The 19,099-nt window shown below is 47.6% G+C and overlaps 7 protein-coding genes across 8 annotated transcripts; 3 read left to right on the forward strand and 4 right to left on the reverse strand.

Annotated features, from left to right (window-relative positions):
• Positions 1 to 646: 646 nt before the first annotated feature.
• On the forward strand, positions 647 to 2,091 carry LOC120446833. Its single transcript, XM_039628017.2, has one exon. The coding sequence runs from the start codon at positions 757 to 759 to the stop codon at positions 1,402 to 1,404; it is 648 nt and encodes a 215-aa protein (XP_039483951.1). The 5' UTR covers positions 647 to 756; the 3' UTR covers positions 1,405 to 2,091.
• Positions 2,092 to 3,374: 1,283 nt separating this feature from the next.
• LOC120444679 lies at positions 3,375 to 5,369 on the reverse strand. The gene is made up of 4 exons (XM_039624539.1): positions 5,280 to 5,369; positions 5,068 to 5,223; positions 3,634 to 3,798; positions 3,375 to 3,572 (listed from the first exon to the last, which is right to left on the reverse strand). Exons 1-4 carry the CDS (start codon positions 5,367 to 5,369, stop codon positions 3,417 to 3,419), a joined length of 567 nt encoding a protein of 188 aa, XP_039480473.1. The 3' UTR covers positions 3,375 to 3,416.
• Positions 3,871 to 4,959, forward strand: LOC120444677 (receptor expression-enhancing protein 1). The gene has a single exon (XM_039624537.2). The coding sequence runs from the start codon at positions 4,005 to 4,007 to the stop codon at positions 4,869 to 4,871; it is 867 nt and encodes a 288-aa protein (XP_039480471.1). The 5' UTR covers positions 3,871 to 4,004; the 3' UTR covers positions 4,872 to 4,959.
• Positions 5,370 to 5,433: 64 nt separating the features above from the next.
• On the reverse strand, positions 5,434 to 8,090 carry LOC120444675 (FACT complex subunit Ssrp1). The gene is made up of 3 exons (XM_039624535.1): positions 7,885 to 8,090; positions 6,231 to 7,805; positions 5,434 to 6,172 (listed from the first exon to the last, which is right to left on the reverse strand). The coding sequence occupies exons 1-3, from the start codon at positions 7,936 to 7,938 to the stop codon at positions 5,621 to 5,623; spliced, it is 2,181 nt and encodes a 726-aa protein (XP_039480469.1). The 5' UTR covers positions 7,939 to 8,090; the 3' UTR covers positions 5,434 to 5,620.
• A 236-nt stretch (positions 8,091 to 8,326) lies between these two features.
• Positions 8,327 to 10,451, forward strand: LOC120444676 (gastrulation defective protein 1 homolog). The gene has a single exon (XM_039624536.2). The coding sequence runs from the start codon at positions 8,429 to 8,431 to the stop codon at positions 10,394 to 10,396; it is 1,968 nt and encodes a 655-aa protein (XP_039480470.1). The 5' UTR covers positions 8,327 to 8,428; the 3' UTR covers positions 10,397 to 10,451.
• Positions 10,394 to 11,095, reverse strand: LOC120444678 (NTF2-related export protein). The gene is made up of 3 exons (XM_039624538.2): positions 11,016 to 11,095; positions 10,869 to 10,955; positions 10,394 to 10,797 (listed from the first exon to the last, which is right to left on the reverse strand). The coding sequence occupies exons 1-3, from the start codon at positions 11,022 to 11,024 to the stop codon at positions 10,492 to 10,494; spliced, it is 402 nt and encodes a 133-aa protein (XP_039480472.1). The 5' UTR covers positions 11,025 to 11,095; the 3' UTR covers positions 10,394 to 10,491.
• A 134-nt stretch (positions 11,096 to 11,229) lies between these two features.
• On the reverse strand, positions 11,230 to 17,378 carry LOC120446282 (facilitated trehalose transporter Tret1-2 homolog). 2 transcript variants are annotated; one of them, XM_039627169.1, is made up of 5 exons: positions 17,120 to 17,378; positions 14,522 to 14,681; positions 13,709 to 13,847; positions 13,430 to 13,638; positions 11,230 to 12,553 (listed from the first exon to the last, which is right to left on the reverse strand). In XM_039627169.1, exons 1-5 carry the CDS (start codon positions 17,131 to 17,133, stop codon positions 11,474 to 11,476), a joined length of 1,602 nt encoding a protein of 533 aa, XP_039483103.1. In that variant the 5' UTR covers positions 17,134 to 17,378; the 3' UTR covers positions 11,230 to 11,473. The 2 variants fall into 2 exon arrangements, with proteins under 2 accessions (XP_039483103.1, XP_039483102.1); XM_039627168.2 differs by lacking the exon at positions 17,120 to 17,378 and adding an exon at positions 15,516 to 15,740.
• Between the last annotated feature and the right edge of the window lie 1,721 nt (positions 17,379 to 19,099).

Raw genomic sequence — 19,099 nt, forward strand, 5'->3', positions numbered from 1 at the left:
AAAACTAGGATTATCGAGCAAGTGAAGCGGATAAACGTACTCCCGATTGAAGTCGAAGAAATGTTCATAAATCTAAGGGGCAGACAGGCCGAACAAGTTGAGCAAAGTTGTAGCCGAATCGATTATATTATTATTTCCATTATGTCAGGTCGAAGCAGCAGTTGCTACTGCTGCGCGGACTACTGAATGCCCAATGGACCAGCTTCACTAGCACCGTTTTGGCCAAAAGGCGCCGCCATTAATACAATCTGGCCCATAAACTGGGTCTCTTTCTCCCCTCGCCGCGCTCTGGTTTATTTTGGTTTGTTAGTCGGCCAAACAAATCTATAAATATGCATAAAGCTGGCCAAAAGACAGGCGCACACACGCGGATACCCATGGTTTCTGGCTCCTGGTCTTGCGAAAGCCGCGGGCCAAAGCCCCCAGGCACTTAGCCCGACTCAAACCACTGATGGCCGATGCCAAGTGCTGGCCACAGATTTGTTGTCGACTCTAGGAAGTGACAAGGAATTATTTGATTGTCTCTCCGCTTTTCGGAATGCGAGCTCAATCATTATAAACCATTTTCAGTGGGAAACCAGTGCGCTGCTCACCATCACCATCGATTATGGGCAAAGAGCTCCTCGACTAAAACGTCTTTCGAAATTGTTGACAACACACTCTCCACGCTTATCAACTCAGTTCGACAATATACAAAACCCTTACCTTTTATAGCTTGTTTGCTATTCTGAATTATATTTCCATTAAGTAGCGGACATGCTGCGTCTGGTGTATATTTACTATGGAACCCTGCTACCTGGATGGAGCACCTTGCGGGCTTTTGGACAAGGCCGAAGGCACTTCTTCGTACTCTGGCTGAAGTACTGGGTAATCTACGCACTGCTGCAGGCACTTGGAGTCTCTACGGACTTCCTGCTCGGTGGGCTGTCCTTCTATGCTGGTCTCAAGCTCATCCTGTCCGTAGGCCTCTGGTTCAGTGCCCCATACAGCACCAATCACCTATTTGATTTGCTTGATAAGCACGCGATGGGAATATTCGGACCACTTGTCGAGGAAGGCGTTCGCTGGCATGAAGAAGTCAATAGAAACATTTGTCGCAACTTTCTGCAAATACAACTGGGGGCGGTGATAATGCCAAAGGACGTGGATGAGCAGGCTAGCGAGCCGCAGATCAACAACCACCTCTTGAAAAAAGAACTGTCGAATCTCATGGCGGAGATTGGAAAGGATGAGGCTGGCCATCGCCGTCAGCATGAGCGCTCTATAAGGCGATACTCCCCTCAGTATTTACAAGCAGCTGAGATGCACCGTGATTCCATGCACTTGAGCCAAAGATCGGGGGACCAGCAGCAGGCCGGATATAAGCCATCTTCAGCCGTGCCAAAGGCAGGTCATCCTAAGTAGCAATATTTTGGTTTTGCTGCCCTTTCAAGACGTTACTAAATAAATGCCGAGTCGGATAATCCAAAATCTTGGCGTTGAATCACTCATGGGGAGTTTACAGAAGCAGCTGCCACTGCGGCGCGACTCTCCATTAATCTTCAATTAGAAAAGTTCAATGCCAGCGGACGGGCATGTTAATTGATTCATGGATCGGCGCCAGGAATCGATGATCCAACGATCAGTAGCGATTTGTTGGCCATTGGCCCACATTGTTATTACAAATTGGCGAACAAAACTGCGGCCGATAAATTGTTGATCGCAAAGCAGAACACTTGCACCGACCTTTGACGGCGGCGATGCAGCTGATTAATTGAGAACGGCGAAGGGCAGGCAGGCGAAAACAAAAGACTGAAGCAACGAACTTGTTGCAACGGTCGCGACGCGTGTTGCGGTGTTTTTGGGGAATGCTGTTGCTGCTGGCAACAATCTTAATGCAATTAGCACACTATTAATCTTGATCAAAATCCGAAACTCAGCAAATTCGCAATAACAACCGCAATGTAAGTGACGCATTCGTCACCGCATTGTAAAGCAATTTGTTTTAATTTCGCTTATCGATGATTTTCGTGGATCCGATTTGGCAAACCAATTCTCGATGGGGGTCGAAACAAATTCTAGAAGCAATAAAGTGTTTTATCATTTAAATAACATTTATTGCTTTATTAATTTCCTGTATTTCGTTTGAGTATAATGATTATGTAGAAACCAGAGTTAACCTTTCTTACCAAGGAGGTTAAAGAATACAAATTATTGACTTATAAATTATATATACATAAGAGAGCAAGGAAACTTGTTCAGCAAAGAGGGTTATGGAGGTTTTAATTATAAAAACATATACATGATTCTAAAACATCTTCCAGTGCACTTAATCATTTGCATTCAGAGGTTATTTCATCAGCTGCCTGCACCCACGTCGAGGAGTCATTAGCTCCTGGCCAAAGTTCCTTAGCCTTTGGTCGGACTTTTCTCAATTCTCAATTCTCGGATGGAACGAGGGCCTGGGGTGAGCTCCATTTAAATTTGGGTTAATCAGCGATAAAGCGCGCATTGCCATTGACATGGAGGAAAAAAACACGACACGAAGAACGAAACGGAGTGCGAAATAAGTTGGTGCATTTACATATTTTGTAAAAAAATAACAATAATAATAACGTGCAATTAATAAATCGGCTTTGTCTCGCATCGCTAATTGTTTGCCATTAATTTGCATAACAAAATTAATTGGCAGCATTTATGCAAATCCCGAAATCCCACAAAAAATCACTTCCTAGGCGCTGTGCCTGTGGTTGTGCCAAAGATGACACCCCAGTGGAGATCGGAGCCAAAGCCACTTGAATTGAAGTTCAAGTTTTCGCAATTGACCCACAAATTAATTATGCATGCATGCTGGTAATTGTATATTTGCCTTTTACAATCGCACACGTAATATTTCCCTCCCCCTCTCTGGCTCCCAGATATTTTCTGCGTTATTTCCGTCAACATTTCATTTATTAGACGCAATTACAATTGATTTGGGTTTCGGTTTCAATTGTTGAGATTTCTGTGAATGGTAAATTGGTATGGGAACCTTTTCTTGATGGCTTTTTGAATGCCTATCCGAAATGTCATGAGCGTTCGGCTTTTGGGCAGGGTCAAGACTTTTTGGCTCTTTGTGCGAAAGAAATTTCGACCGAAAATCGATCTGAATCAGATGCCAATGATCCTAACCTTGGTTCGGTCGAAAATCACCCGAATGAGCCAGATTTTTCAGTAAAATGCGTTCCCACGTGTCAGAACCATTTGCGTATTATACTCAAATAAAATGCACGCATTAATAATTTTAATTAAAATCCGTTTATTGCAATTACAAAGGGATAATCAAATCGGAAAGCTCTTTTACGGCCAGTTAACAAATTTATGGCAAATTTATTAATTGGTTTATTGCACCGCGTCTGATGTTTATTACAAATATTCGGCTCGTGATTTGTGTGCCTTTAGCGATACTCTGTTAATGTGAAATACACTTTAACCTGCGCCAACTCCGCTCGACGGAAACTGAAGGTGGTGAAGAGTGCGTAGTCCCCGAAAGGCAGGGGCATTATATCCAGAACCTTAACGGGGAACCGGAAGTGCTCCAAGACTATTTCCGACTATAAGTAATAGAGGAAGTGAAAATAGCAATGTATAGAATTATAACCTATGCCGACCTACTGGAATTGGACACTTGTTCACATTGGTTCTGTTCCCGAAACTGCTCAGGATGATGTTTACGAAGGGGTGGTTCCGTTTCTCCAGATACTCGCACACATCCGACTGGCAGATATTATATAGAAAGGGCTTATAGCCACTGGCCTTTTTCAGCAGCTGCATGCGCATCTGAGGGATAAACATGATGTCTTTATACTACAATGTACTTGATGCCAGCAGGCTATGCTTTACACATATCGTCTAACTGCTGATCATCAGTTATCAACAATAGAATAAAACTGCCAAATTCGATTATACCCCATGCATAAAATTCGGAATTTTCCAAAAAATAACTCTTATTCTGAAAGTCCTAGTAACCGCAATATACTTTAGATATGTGTTTGTTTAGCCTTCTATCGCAGTTCCTGTTCTTCGTTTATGGCACCATGCGACCGGCCTGGCACACCTACAAAACTCTGAACAGCGGAGACGAGGAGTTCCTAGCCTGGGCCAAGTACTGGATAGTGTACGCCTTCCTGATCACATTCGAGGTGCTGGCGGACGTCTTTCTGTCCTGGCTGCCGCTCTACATGCCCACCAAGTTGGTTCTGGTCCTGTGGATCGTGGTGTCAGCTCCGTCCGCCAATGTCTGGATGTTCGACGCCATCCTGCGTCCGGTGCTGTCCAAGCGGCAGGAGCAGATCGATCACTTCCTGCACCGGGGCAAGGATAAGCTCCTATGTGACGCCTTTTCCTCGATGACACAACTTGTAGCACGTATCCAAATACTGCCCTTTGTGGCCAAACTCTGGTCGAGATCGAGACCTACTCCCCTTATAAGTGCCAATCTGATGCAGGACGTCACTGGAGAAAGAATTGGAGGCAGGCCATCCGAGGATACTGACTCGGCCACCGCCTCTGTCCAAAATCTCTCCAGTGGTTCCAGTTCAGTTGGCAGCTTAGAGAACCTCCACGTCGATTCTGAGGAGATTCAGGTGGGCGCTTCAAAGGCCACCACACACCTGCAACCGAATAGGTCCCAGACTGACTTGGCCAAGAAGAACTTCTTGTCGCCGGAGACGCAGAGAATCCTTAATCGCCGAGCTCAACGCAAGTTCAAGACTGCAATTGGTACTTCCTCCGCCACCAAGCTGGACGATCTGCATGACGATGTTGAGGATCTGCTGGTCAAGTCGAGGATTGAGACTAGTGGCCAGGAAGTCCGTCAGCAACGTCAACCGGTCAGCCGTCGTCGTCTCTAACGTTTAGCAACATGATTTTTAAAACCCCAACAGGGGCTGTACTTATTTCATTATATCAAAAATAAATGGGCAATGTTGGTTTTAAGCATGGGTAGGTTCCATGTTGTTAAAATACTTGTTTTCTGGACTACAAAATTCTACTACAAATAGCTACTCAACCATGCCATGGTTGCCCTAAGCCAGCAATCAAACTCACCGATACCGGTCCTTTTGGCCATTGGAGGATGCGAGCCCTCAAGCTCATTTCCGCCACATCCCTTTTCACGGCGTACAATCGGCACAGAGAAATGGTGGTAAAGTTTTCGTCCGCACCTAAGCACTCGATGTTCGTGAACTTGGCAACTCCTTGGACCTTAAAGTTGGTCAATGTTCGGTATATAATTCCAGTCAGCTTATGGGGGAACTTGCCTGCAAAATGTGCCACAGCCCAAACAATAGGAAAAACTCCGTCCACGTGGCCATCACTTTGTTCGCCAAATAGCCATTAAATACTGGCATACAGCGTCATTATAAGCGTAGCAGAAGCAAGTCAACCGAAAAAATAACCGATTGGTATCCATCATTACAGGCAATTATCAATTGTGTTTAATTACTTCAGCTTTCGATTTGTTGTTGAGTTTAAATTAAACAAAAACGTATTAGTCTGTATCCAACAGGCAGCACTTAACTTAACTAGACGTATGTAAACTAGATTGGGAACATGGGTGTGTGAGGCGTGTTTATGGAATTGTTTTGTTGTGTTAATGCCCCTAATCGCTCGCCTCATCTTCCTCATCCTCCTCATCCTCATCGCTGGCATTGCTGGCCTCCTCGCTCTCCTCCGCTTCGCTTTCGCTCTTGGCCTTCTTCTTTTTGGCATCGCCATCGGATGGGGGCTTACTCTTCTTCTTGGAGGGCTCATTGTCCTTCTCGTCGTCGGAGCTGGTGGAGTCGTCGTCCGAAATGTACTCCTTGCTCTTGAAGCCGCTGCCGGAGGTATTCGCCTTCTTGGATGGAGATGGCTCTGTCTTGCGCTTCTTGGTGGGTTTTCCACCCTTCTCGTTGTCGCTGCCACCGCCCGCTTCTGGCTTGTAGTTGCGCATCTCGTCGTGGTAGCGCTGCTTGTCCTTGGCCGCCGCATCCTCCCACTTAGACTTGTCCTTCAGCTCCTTCCACATCTCACCTCCCTTCTTGGCGATCTCGGTCACCTTAATGCCCGGATTATCCCTCTTGATGCTCTCGCGCGTGTCGTTTAGCCATAGCATGAAAGCGGTTGTGGCGCGCTTTGGTTTTCCAGAGTCCTTCTTCTTGGAGGCTTTTTTCTATCAAGACAAAAAAATATGTTGCTATAAGCTATAATAATAAACGAACATTACTTACTGTTCGCTCCTTCTCCTTGTGTTTTTTCTCCTTTTTCTCTTTCTTTTCGGACTTCTTCTCTTTCCTTTTCTTGGCGCCATCGCTGTCGCCTCCGCCACCACTGGCATCGCTGTCGTCGTCCGAATCACTCTCCACATTGCTGTCATACTCCTCGGCCACATCGGACTCGTTCTCGTTGGGCTTGAAGTCCTCATCCGTGGACTCTTCATCCGAGTCGTCGCCATCGTCGTCGTCCTCCTCCTTTTCCCTGGCCTCAGCCTTGAGGCGAGCAAGGTAGGCATCCGGTTCGTTCTCGTTGTCCGAATCGCCAAAGTCCACGTCCTTGTAGCCGCTCTTGTCCTTGCCCATGTTGCTGACATGCAACTTCTTCTGTGTTATGAAGTCGAAGAGCTTGGCATACTCCTCCTTCTCGATGGAGGAGAAGATGTGGACGGTTCCATTTTTGAGCGTCACCTCGAAGTCAAAAGATCGCGTGGATCCGCCACTGCGGGCAAAGTTCACAGAACTAATCTCCTCAAAGCGGATATGCAGCGGTGGCTTGTGGATATAGATGAATCCTCGCTCCAGGGGATACAGATATCCAGCTGCGGCCTTGAAGGAGCAGCCCACTGCAGCCGTGCCGGAGTGTCCGATAAAGTTACCAGGTCCGGTAATTTTTCGACCGATCAGCACCTTCATCACCTTGCCCATCACCTCGTACACCGGCCCGGAGATCTCTTTCTCCAGCTTGCCCTCGTACTTGTCGCGCAACTCGGCCTCCGAGAAGGGCAGCTCAATGGTGGTCTCCTCATCGGGAGCGAACAGCAGGACCAGGTAGTGGTAGCGCGTCTGTCCCTGCTTGATGGGCGGATCCAAGGAGAGCACAAAGAACATCTGTCGACTGTCCTTGTGGGGCAGCATGAAGAGGCGCAGCACCGAGTCCATGGGAATCTTGTAGTCGAACGTCTTGCCGTGCAGTTGGAAGAAGGTGGAGAAGATCTTGATGTCGTAGCGACCGCGAGGCGTGAGGATTTGGATCTCCCTAAATATGGCGATGGACTCGCCCGAAGCCGAGATGACTGAGGCCTTGCTCATCACGTTCTGATGGAACTTGTCCACCGGATCCTCCTCGGCCGACTCCACGGCGGGTATGTGGAACCGCATCTCAAGCAGACCCACCGGCGCATCATCGTTCTGGTGGAACTCCAGGGTAACCTCGTTCTTGCCAGTCACGCACTGCGAAACGTGCGACAGCGGCACCTCGAAAATGGTCTTTGACTCCTTGTCGAAGCTCAGGACGGAGCCCATGAAGCGAGCGGTGCCCCAGTTCCAGCCCTTGACGCACATCTCCTTCTCGACCATCTCCTGCGAGTAGGCATCCTTAATAAACTTGCCCAGCTTCTCGTGCTCGCTGTCGCGGAATCCCGTGAAGCGGTGGAGCACCCCGCTTTTGGTGAATACCCTCAGTCCCCAGGTGCCCACGAATTTCTGCGAGTTAATCAGGTCTATGTCCTCCGCCGAAATCTGCTCCACCTTGCCGGTCTTTGTGTTCTTAAAGATGATATTCTGATCGGTCAGCTTCAGGCGTCCGGAACACTTTTTTGCAAGGAGAGGGGAATGGGAAACCACAGTCAGGCGAAATGTGCGAAAATACGCCGGGTTTTTTGCGACTCACCAAGACGCCGCGCACTTCGGCGTTTATGTCGCTGTACTCCAGCGAGTCCGTCATCCTGCGCTTCTGCTGCTCAAGTAACTAAATAATAGATTAACAATAAATTACGCCGCCTTGCGAAATCCTCTCCAATTTGCAATAATTCCGACCGACAAAAAACAACACTGCGCGCCTAATTTTAGGTTAGACGCCGCTGTCAGACAAGCGCAATCAAAGTGACCGTACTTGTGTTCGGTATTTTTGGGTGCACTACTTTTAATCTACAGATCGATTGCGAAATAAGCTTTTGATATTTCAATGCAATGTCTTCCAGTATTACATATATGTATGTATTACATGAACATTTAAATATAAGTCTTCACCGAATTGTTAAATAATAATAAACAAATCTAAGCACACAAAACCAATTCTTTAAATACCAAATTGGTATTCGGATTGACAACGGTCACTCTCATTCCTTGTTTACAAAATAGCCGTATATTCCAGAGAAATAACAATAGTTTTACTAAAAATTTTGAACATTCACTAAACGTGGAGGCTTAAGACTATGCAACGCGGTAAAATTTCCTTCGGGAAAATCCAACTGAATGTAAACAAGGCGCCCGCAGAGCCTAAATCCAATGAAACCGAGAGGGAAGATGCAAAGGTGTCCACTGAAGCCGGCGGAAATGGCGGAGGATTCAAGAAAATGGACAAGCAGCAGATGATTCGGCAGATCGAGGATGTGGCCGAGGATCTGGAGAGTCAGCACCTTAAGGAAGTGATGGGCATCAGCGGGTTCGGTCGCAAGGCAGCCAAGGTGTTTGACATTAACGAGCAGATCGAAAAGGCGAGAGTTACCCGCCCGGGAATGGACAAGAAAAAGGAGGAGCCCAAACCGGAAGATGACGTTAAGGAAGGCGAGGAAGAGGAGGAAGTAATAGGTCCCTTACCACCAGCTGTGACCACAGACAAGGAGAAAACCACAAAGGAAGCGTCCAAAGACGAAGACTCCGATGACGATGATGATTCTTCCGATGAAGATTCAGATGACGAACAAAGCCTTGCAAAACGCATACCTTACACGCACGAGGTGCAGATGCAGCACGGTTCCCGAGCTGTCCTTGCCCTGGCTGGGGATCCCTCGGGTGCCCGCCTGGTCTCCGGTTCCATAGATTACGACATGTGCTTCTGGGACTTTGCCGGCATGGACTCGGGCATGCGAAGCTTCCGGCAGCTACAGCCGTGCGAAAACCATCCCATACGCTCTCTTCAATACTCCGTGACCGGCGACATGATCCTGGTCATCTCAGGAAATGCCCAGGCCAAGGTCCTGGACCGCGATGGATTCGAAAAACTGGAGTGCTGCAAGGGCGATCAGTATATCTCGGACATGTCCCGCACCAAGGGTCACGTGGCACAGTTGACCTGCGGCTGCTGGCATCCATTTAACAGGGAGCAGTTCCTGACCGCAGCTCTGGACGGGACTCTGCGCATCTGGCAGGGATTGAAGTCCAAGGAGCAGGTGCAGGTGATCAAGACAAGGGCGCAGGGAGGCCTCCGCACCAACGCCGCATCATGTAACTTCAACAGGGACGCCACACTCATAGCAGCGGGATGTGTGGATGGTTCCATTCAGACCTGGGACACGCGCAAGATGTTTGTGAACACCACGCACTGCGTCAGGGATGCGCATCAGAAGGGCTCAGAGATCACCTCCATTGTGTTCTCGTACATGGGACAGCAGTTGGCCACCCGCAGCAACGACGAGACCATGAAGCTTTGGGATCTGCGGCAGTTCAAACAGCCGCTACATACCTGGACGAATCTGTTCTCCCGCTACGACACAACAGATTGCTGCTTCAGTCCGGACGACCGGCTGCTGGTCACCGGAGAATCGCTGCCCAAGGGCCAGGCCGAAGCGAACCTATACTTCTACAGCACTAAGAGTTACGAGGAAGTGCAGCGGATTCCCGTGTCCAACGCGCACGTGGTGAAAACCCTTTGGCACCCGAAACTCAACCAACTGTTCGTGAGCTGTGGAAACGGAACCATAAAGTGCTATTACGATGAGCAGCGCAGCATCCGGGGCGCCAAGTTGTGCGTTGTAAAGACGCATCGCAAGAGACAGCCCATGGAGATGGTGGGAGTTTCTCAGATCATTACGCCGCACGCCCTGCCCTTGTTCAGGCAGGAGAAGTCCCGCACCTCGCGCAAGCGAATGGAGAAGGCCCGCATGGATCCCGTCAAGTCCCAGCGACCGGACTTGCCCATCACCAGCGGTCAGGGTGGCCGCGTGGCCAGCTCCGGTGGCACTCTCTCCTCCTATGTCATCCGTAATCTTGGCCTGAGCAAGCGGGTGGACGACGACCAGGATCCCAGGGAAGCCATCTTAAAATACGCCAAGGACGCAGCCGAGAATCCCTACTGGATAGCTCCGGCCTACAAGCAAACGCAGCCGAAGGCCATCTTCTCCGAGAAACTGCCCGCCGACGAGCCGGCCACAAAGAAGCCCAAAACCGAGGCGGACAAATAGGTAGTCAATCTATTTATAAGAGCTTAGAAATGTAAATAAACTCGTTACGACGTAAGATCTTTAGCTTAGCTTAAATTACAACAAGTGAATGGGTCTTAAACCTCCTGCAGTCGGTAGCAATCGGAGGCCACCTTCCACTTGTCGTTCTCGGCGGTCACGATGAATGTCTGCTGGAAGTTGCGTATCGGCTGATGGGCGAACTTGACGGTGCCGCCGGCCATGATCAGGTAGGTTAGCTGGTTGGCCACAGCCGGATCCAGAATGGGCTGGGCGTCGAGGGTGTTCAACTGGTGGTTGGAGGTGGGCAGCTCCAGGAAGTAGCTCTCGATCATCTGGCGACCGGTGGCGCCATTTCCATTCCAGCTGAGGGTGGCATTGTCCAAATAGAGACGTCCTATTTGCTGGAAGCGGATTTCATTTGAGTTTCGTTTTTCCATGAAATGCAGACATTCCAGGCGGAATCTTTACTTACATGGCGTCGGTTGTCCACGGAGGCGTAGTACAGACGCGTAAAGGTGTCCGCAGTACGGGCGCAGCTCTCGACCTTGGCTTTAATATCCTTTAAAAAAAAATGATTGCTCTTGTATATTGCTAAAATAACAAAATATCTCCAACTCACGCTGTTCATGTTTCCCGCAGTTCTTGAATTAGAGTGACCGTTCTCGACTGAGCAAAAAAATACTCTCGTAGAAAAATAGGCATATCCGTTACATCCGTTAATAATGAGTACCCCCAATAATTATTTGAAAATCTAAAAAGCTTAAAGTCTAAACCAGACTTAAAAACAAGTTTATAATAAAATTCGGCTTATCCCAGAGAATTAAAAACGGCTCTAATTTTTGTAGTTGTTTATTTCTAATCATAATTTTAATTAACAATTAGATACAATTTAAAGCATAGCGATCACAATTTGAATTGGTAACTTAACATTTGAAGATTCCCTGTCGGAGTTTCCCAATCGGGAGACACTGGAAAATCGAGAGAGTCTAGGGCGACTACGAGGCACTGTGGCTAGAACTATGAGTATGACTAAAACTAGCTAAGCTAAGACCTGTTTTAAGACTAAAGCCCCCCGACTTAGGCCTCCAACCCCCGGGTGTCCTTCAGTGGCTCCAGAGGCTGCAAGTTGACGGTCTTGTAGCCTCGATCCCGTCGGAACCAGAGCCAGTTGTCCCCGTTGAAGTAGTCCTCGATATGCTCCAGGCTGCGACCCTTCGTCTCCGGCTGGAACAGGCACATGAAGGCAGTGAGCAGGAAACTGGACACACCGAAGACCAGAAACACTCCACGCATCTTGAGCATGGCCTGCAGGGCGGGAAACTTCTTTGCGAAGATGAACAGGGCCACATTCATGGAGGCAAACACACCGCCGGCTGTCCTTCCGCGTATCCTGGCCGGGAACAGCTCGCCGATCATGATACCGGGCATCACCATCAGGGCTGTGTTGAAGATGATGTAGCCCAGGAGACATCCAGCACCCACGAAAACGTCGTACGACATTTTGGGCTGATCGAATCTGGCATACTGATAGCCACTCAGCACCAGGCAGAACAGGCCGGAACCGATTCCCGACACCATCATGATCATGCGGCGCCGAACGAAGATCAGGATCACGCAGAACACCATGCAGCAGATCACCCGGACAACCGCCGTAGCAATCGCCGCCTGCTTGGCGTCGAACTCCGCTCCGAACTCGGAGATCATGTCCACGGCGTAGAAGATCACGATGAAGGTGCCGGAGAACATCTGCAGCAGGGAGAACGCGATCACGATGACCAGTGGCTTGATGGCCACCCGCTGGCAGCACAGCTGGAAGATGTTCTCGTTCGTCCTGGTGGTCACCCGCTCCTTGGCCAACCGCTGCTTCATGTCATTCAGCTCCTTTTGGGCACTGATCTCGCTGCCTCGCAGGAACGAGAGCGCCTGCAGGGCACGCTTCTCATGGCCATTGCGGAGGAGCCAGGCCGGAGTCTCCGGTATAAACGAGATGGACAGCATGGCCAGCAGGGGCAGGACGTTGGCGCACCACGCCACACTCCGCCAGTACATCATGGAGCCCAGGGAGTAGACCAGCAGGATGCCGCACGAGTAGGCGACATATGGAGCTCCGATCAGCAGACTCCTCAGATTGGGTTCCGCCGTTTCAGCAATGTACACCTTTAAGAAGGTAAAGGGAAATAATGAAATGAAAGACCAACATAGTAGCATACTATATCCACTAACTAAAATGTATCTACCTTTTTATATATCTATCTATCTATCTATCTAAAGCCAGCTAATCTACAAAACTTCCCAAACATCAAATAAACCCTATTACTTTCTGATACACCTCCACCTTGAACCCAGCTAGAACTTTCGCCAGCAAAACAATTTGATCTATTTGAGGGTCACAAAACCATCAACATCTTAATCTGTGGGAACTCTTGGACGGTAATCATAAAATCGTAAATCACGTCAGGCGGCGAACCATTAATGAAAACTAAGCGAAAGCCGGGGGAACACGCGCCCATTCATCCATCCAAACAACCCGCCCACCCCGCAAGGCGTCCGTAATCCGCATCCACGTTATTATAGACTAAGGTCAAGAATCCGGAACTACTACGCATATACTGTGTGCGCTAATGCAAATGATGCGCTGGCCATTTAAAGTCCGGCAGCGATGACGCCTCCGCTGATGATAACTATCGTTATCACTTTGGCCGCTGGATAAGTCACGGACATATCCATAAGAGGCTCGTAAATAAACTGCGCCGGCTGAGACACAATGGAAGCGACTGGAGGAGCCGGGACAATGGAATACCCAGCGTCAAGTGGCCAATTGACGATCTGTCCACCTGCCACGACTGCTCTTTTGTGTTCCCAGTGGGGGAGCGCCATTTGGGGGAGTTCAAGGCTCCGCCGATTACGGTTAATGGGTCACTCGGACAATCCGGTTCCGCATAATCTGCGTAATCCGGGTATTCTGGGTATTCTGAGTATTCTGGGTATTCCGGGTGTGAACGAACCCCTGGCCAGTGGCATTGAGTTACTCACCTGTCCGGGTCCACCCAGAATTCCGGTGGCGAATCCGCACAGGAAGCGGGCGAAGATCACCACCTTGATGCTTTTGGCGATCGCCAGAGTGCTCCAGCCCAGAAGGAGGGGAATCACTGAGAGGATCAGGGTCTTGCGGCGACCGATGTAATCCGCCAGAGGTCCCGACAGCAGGGATCCAAATGGGGTGGCCAAGCTATGGACACTGGCTGTGGGAATAAACAGCAATTAATGTTGGTTTTTAATCAAGATACAGATTGATCAGCTAGTTAAACGCACCTATCCAGGAGCCCGTTTCCAAATCAATGGGTATCTCGGTGGAGTTGTTGTCCGTCAGCTGTGGCAGCAGGATGGCCGAAAAGCCAATGGGCATGCCACATCCAGCGGAAAGTAAGAGTACCGCACAGGTAGCTACAATCTAGAAGGAAATACAGTATAGGGTTTTAATGTAAATTGTATGTTTGAATGAATCGAAGTAAGCAACTATGTAATAGATTCCCGTTGCCATGCGCCATCTGGTTTTAATCGAATCTAACGATCAGTTCATCAATGTGGCCGCAACCCAGCAGCAATTGCCATCAATTGAAGTTGCAATTGCATCACGGACAACATTATTTTGATTTGCGCTGATGGTGACAAACGATCTGGGATCGCTAACCATTGATCATTGATAGAGTCTATGCCCTATCAATTTGTGACGCCAGCAAACCGAGCACGGACACCCTGAATCTGAATGACACTCGGTGACATTCCGTGCTGTCCAATTCCAGGGGCTCCGTCACATGTCGGCCACATGTAGCCCCCAACAGAAGCGTTTTCTAATCGTGTCGTGAAGAAAGTTCAATTGCGTATCTTATCATTTTGTCCTTCACGGAATATTTAGTATCTGTCACGCACGAGGAGGCGAAATCCCAGAGATGTCCAATGTTCGACAAGTGGCTGACAAGATTATAGGCCCCAATTTGATTTGGATTTATATGGGTTGGGCCTTAAAATGTTCTATTTAGTCTACTAACTTAAGAAAGCAACGTTCTCAGATACTTTACATATGCCAGCTACCTTAGTTTGTGAATGTATACCCTGTAAACCTACCTGGTGCATCATACCCCGCCGGTTGGCCACATCGTCGTCCTGCTCGTCGATGGTGGAAAGTTTCCGGGAGCTATAGCTGGCCTTCTTGCACTGAAACTCCGATCCCGGGACCACTTGAAAGGACTTTGAGTGTGGCACAAACTTGAGATATTCGTCATCTCTAGTTGAGGAAGATGAAAGGAGAGATTCGAAAATATGTTGGTTTAAACAAGTTTATTTCATACATTTATACAATGGCACAGATAAATTCTCTTTATTATTTGTATAAAATACTAAAAGCTGAATGAAACTGGCCAGCCTCAAAAAGCTTTCAGTTCAGATATAGGGTAGCATAGACAATGGACTGGCTTATTATCAAGGTGCTCCAACACTTTGCCAGCCTAATGGGCTTAATGACTCGCAATTATTGGCAATTTCATGGATCGGCACTGCGGGCAACCCTTTCACACGCCACTCAAATCAATCCACTTGCATTCCCCAATCCCCATCCCCGTCCCCCTCTGTTGCTTCTACCACATTTAGTTGCACTTTAATACGGGCAACTCGCACTTGACTCACGGCAAAGTAAAGCGCGAGAAGCCTCCAGTGATAAGAAGAGCGGGAATACGTCACTTTTAGCAGCAGAAACCAGCTGAGTTTGTTTTGGCTGGGCGATAAGAAAATATGGAAAACGCACAAAAAAAGCACTGCGATTTTTGAGCGTTTCGATCTCTCGCTCTTTTGCCGAAAGCTTTTTTATTTTGCTTGTGTTTCAACTGCTTAAATAATGTTAATGTATTTTTTATCGCTCGCCAAGGTCAATTTGGAGTCACGTTTAATGAACCGAATCAAACTTTCTTCCTCTTTGGCCAATATAAATATTTGTGGCACAGTTGGCCAAATTTATGGCGAATTGTGATATTCAATACAATATTGTGATATTCATAGGCGGAATACTTCCCCTTTGCGCTGCCATTGATCTGCAAAATGCAAACCTTGGACGCCTAAAACTCACCCGTAGCATTGGTGGCTCCATAAGTCTGCCAATCGTGAGGGGAATGTGGAAAACAAAGTAAGGCGAACTTTGGCAAAACAAAACATTTCAAATTGTTGGACTTGCGCCGTATAACACGGCAGTATCGCCGGCAGAATCGTCTGCTTGAAGCGATTGATTAAGGAAGTGCCGCAGATAATGTCAGCGGTTCAATGTACCAAAACAAACGAAAATAAAGTGCACCTGATTCGAGGAAATAGGCCCACAATGATCCCTAAATTGCCAGGCAAACTTTCCAATCACTTTCAATCGGCGTGACTGAAGTCCATGTCACTCTGCTGTTTGCCCATCAATATGTGTTCCGATGTGTGAATTGAAAGAGTCGCCTGCACGACTCTGCGGATACAGATTCTATAAACCGAAACGCTCGCCCACTGTTGACACCACAAATTAGATAATTTATACCACATGGACACACACTCCAGTAAAACAATCATTGTGGCGAGTAAACCAATCGAATGGGCAGCCCGCAAATGATTTGGCTTAATTGGGGCAATTTTTGTGGAGCGCCGAAGAAGGGGTAAGGCCAGTCAGCTGGTGGCGCCATGCCACTCAATCGAGGATTCATTTCACCACTGGTTGGCATGGTGGTTCCGGTATACGCGGCGTATGCGTAATAGCAGAACTAAACTTAATTTAATTGGCACACCAGATGCCAAAGTTCAAGATAAGATATGGGTAGAATCTCGGTTAGCAGTAATTCAAACCGAAAGCAGCGGACTTATCACCAATTAATGGGGGGTTAACCAATCCAATTAGGGAGGTTCCAGAAGTGAAATTCCATCATTACGCCGATGAGTAATTTCGAATCAATCAATATTTACATTTAATGTGCAAGGACTTAAAGAGCCTGCTGGGCGCAATTCAATTTTCATTAATTTCAATAAGGCAACGTAATTGAGCCATTGATTGATGTGCTAATCGGTGTTGAAATATTTCAACTCATCGTGAGACTTGATAAGCTGCAAATAAAGTCTGTGCACATTTCAAAACAATGCAAATAGCTCTATAAATTTTGGCTGGGCGCGAAAAATGTACTTTTGTTTTCAATGAACACGTGTTTTGTCTGGTAAATACCTGCGTATCTTATCAACCTTTCCTCAATTCGAAACTAATATTATTTACTATCTTCGCTGAGGTAAGTGAAATCTTTCCTCTGAGACCATTTCGTTGATCACCAAGCACTTTGGCCAAAAAACCCATAGACGAATCTGGCTGGCAGTTAGTAATGTAGTGATAAGATTCTTTTTTATATTTTTATTGGGAACTCGATTAGCTGGCATCGAAGGGGCCCAACATGTAGCCACTATCTCGCATCTGGAGCACCTTTCAGAACCTTTCCAATGACCACGGACCCTAGCAACACGAATGCACAGAACTGAGACAGCTGACACAACCGAAGGAAACCGAAAACTTGTTTGCGGTGGCTGGGGTTTACAGTCGAAGGGGGTATTTTTAGCTGACCAGACACAGACAGTAGGTCCGCAGAAAGCAGCGATGACTGGACGACACCGAGTGTTTAGCACAAATACACGAACTGGCATTGTTTTGATATGTTTCATTACCTTTCGACACTCATTTTGTCCGGCTATAATGTAGGCAAATTAGTCCAAGCAGTTTTGCAATTAATCTATGGAAATCCTCCGCTTTCCGTTGCCCTTTATGTAACGAAGTAGTCGCGAATTTTAATCGCCTGCTGAGCAAAGCACTCGATCGCGTGGTGATATATCAACGATCTCCGGGAAAACACTGGCATACACTGCGAAAAAAACGGGTCACACGGAGCAGCGACAATTTTATTTCATGCCAAAAAGCAAACGCACACTGGCTGGCAAAGCGGCTTCGCTGCGGCTTTTTATTTATGAGCAGCGATCGACGCTGACGCTGCGATCGCAACACGCACACACGCAAAGCCAAAGCAAATTTGCACTCGCTCTGTCTCTCTCTTTTTGCACGCCGTCGTATGCTGCCTTCTCGCTCGCACGCGCCTGCTCGCAAAGCATGCTTGCGAAAAGATTCTTGCTTTGCTTGACCATCAGCACAGCTGACCGCCAGAACAGTTACTTTTCTCCTCATTTTCTTGGGGGTGTGCGGTTTGGGGACTTAGCTTTTGGGGAGCTTTGGGGACTAGCCGAGACTAGAACCCAATTGGGGATCTGTAGAATACCATTATATTTAAAGCATGCCCTGTTGTATCTGAAAGATGTATCTCTAAATTGAATGTAACAAATCTGCTCTAAGCACCTCGATCATTTTAACGCATTCTGCACCTTTAGCAACATGTTTGTTGTGCAAAATAGCAACTCATTACGTGCTGTTTATTTTGTTTGGCTTACTTGTATGATAAAGTAAACAAAAACCACCCCATTTTCGCCCACCCCCTGTTTAAAACCCTTCGTTTTGAATCAAAAAGAGCAGCAAAAGAGAGCTGCGAATGCGAAAACCGTCGTGAAAATGACCCGAGGGCCGCAGGAAAGCTGAATTGACAAAGCTTTTCATTCATAACCTGGCCCAACAACAAGAATGGTGGGGATGCATCAACAACGGTGGCACAAACGCTGCTCAGAAACTGGCGGAAATTCGGGGAAATGCGAATTGCGCATTGGGAATTCGGATAGACGTGCGGGGAAACTACGGATTCCACTATAAGCACCTAAAAAAAAGGACACAGTGCGAAAACTATTCGCTTGGAAACTATCTGACTGTTTAAAACTTTGTTATTCCCCATTTTTATACGAGAGCTTTTGTAAGCGGCTTACGTTGTTCGGCGCTATCTCACAAACCACCCCACACCGCCCTTCGCCTTCGCCCACCGCCTTACTTTCACTTCCATTTGCACTCCCACTTCCGTTTCCGTTCGCTAAGCTCGAACACTTGCGTAAATAAATGTATCACCCTGGGCGCTCTCTCTGTTTTCACGATTTCTCTCGCTTTCCCAATGCTCCAGTGTTTCTGTGTTTCAGTGTCTAGGTCGGGGCAGCTTTTCCTCCTGAAGGTCGCCTGGCCAACTGTTCGATGTGTGTCTCTATTGGATTTATCCCCCTTTCGGTGGGCCAAACTATCGACCGCTGGCGCGGGATGCTCGTAAAGTGGAAGTCCTTTCTGCCGCCGAACCAGCATTTTTAAGTTAAGTTTTAAGTTATGATTTTGTGAACCCTTCAACGGCATTTGAGTTCGCACTTTAATTGGCCAATAGCCCATTGTTTATCGACTGAACACTGGACAGCACACCCACACACAGCCAGATGCAAATGCAAATGCATAATTAAGTGAGTTATTGTTCAAGGACGCATACCCACTACTCTGCCCATTAAAGGAATCACTGCGAGAAATTCTGCAAGAAATATACATACATATATGAAATTCTAAATTTGTATTTTAATCTGTTGAGTTTTGTTTTTGAATAACTAGACAAGCAGATGTACCCCTGGGCGTATACTTGATTTCCGATCGTTTGTATTCCCCATCCGCCATGTAAGCCGATTTTTGCCCAGTGACCCCAAAGGCATTACCACTCCCACTGCCCTTTTTTCGCCAGTATCCTG

The sequence above is a fragment of the Drosophila santomea genome, chromosome 2R, assembly GCF_016746245.2.
Source record: "Drosophila santomea strain STO CAGO 1482 chromosome 2R, Prin_Dsan_1.1, whole genome shotgun sequence".
In the NCBI taxonomy this organism is placed as follows: Eukaryota; Metazoa; Arthropoda; class Insecta; order Diptera; family Drosophilidae; genus Drosophila; species Drosophila santomea.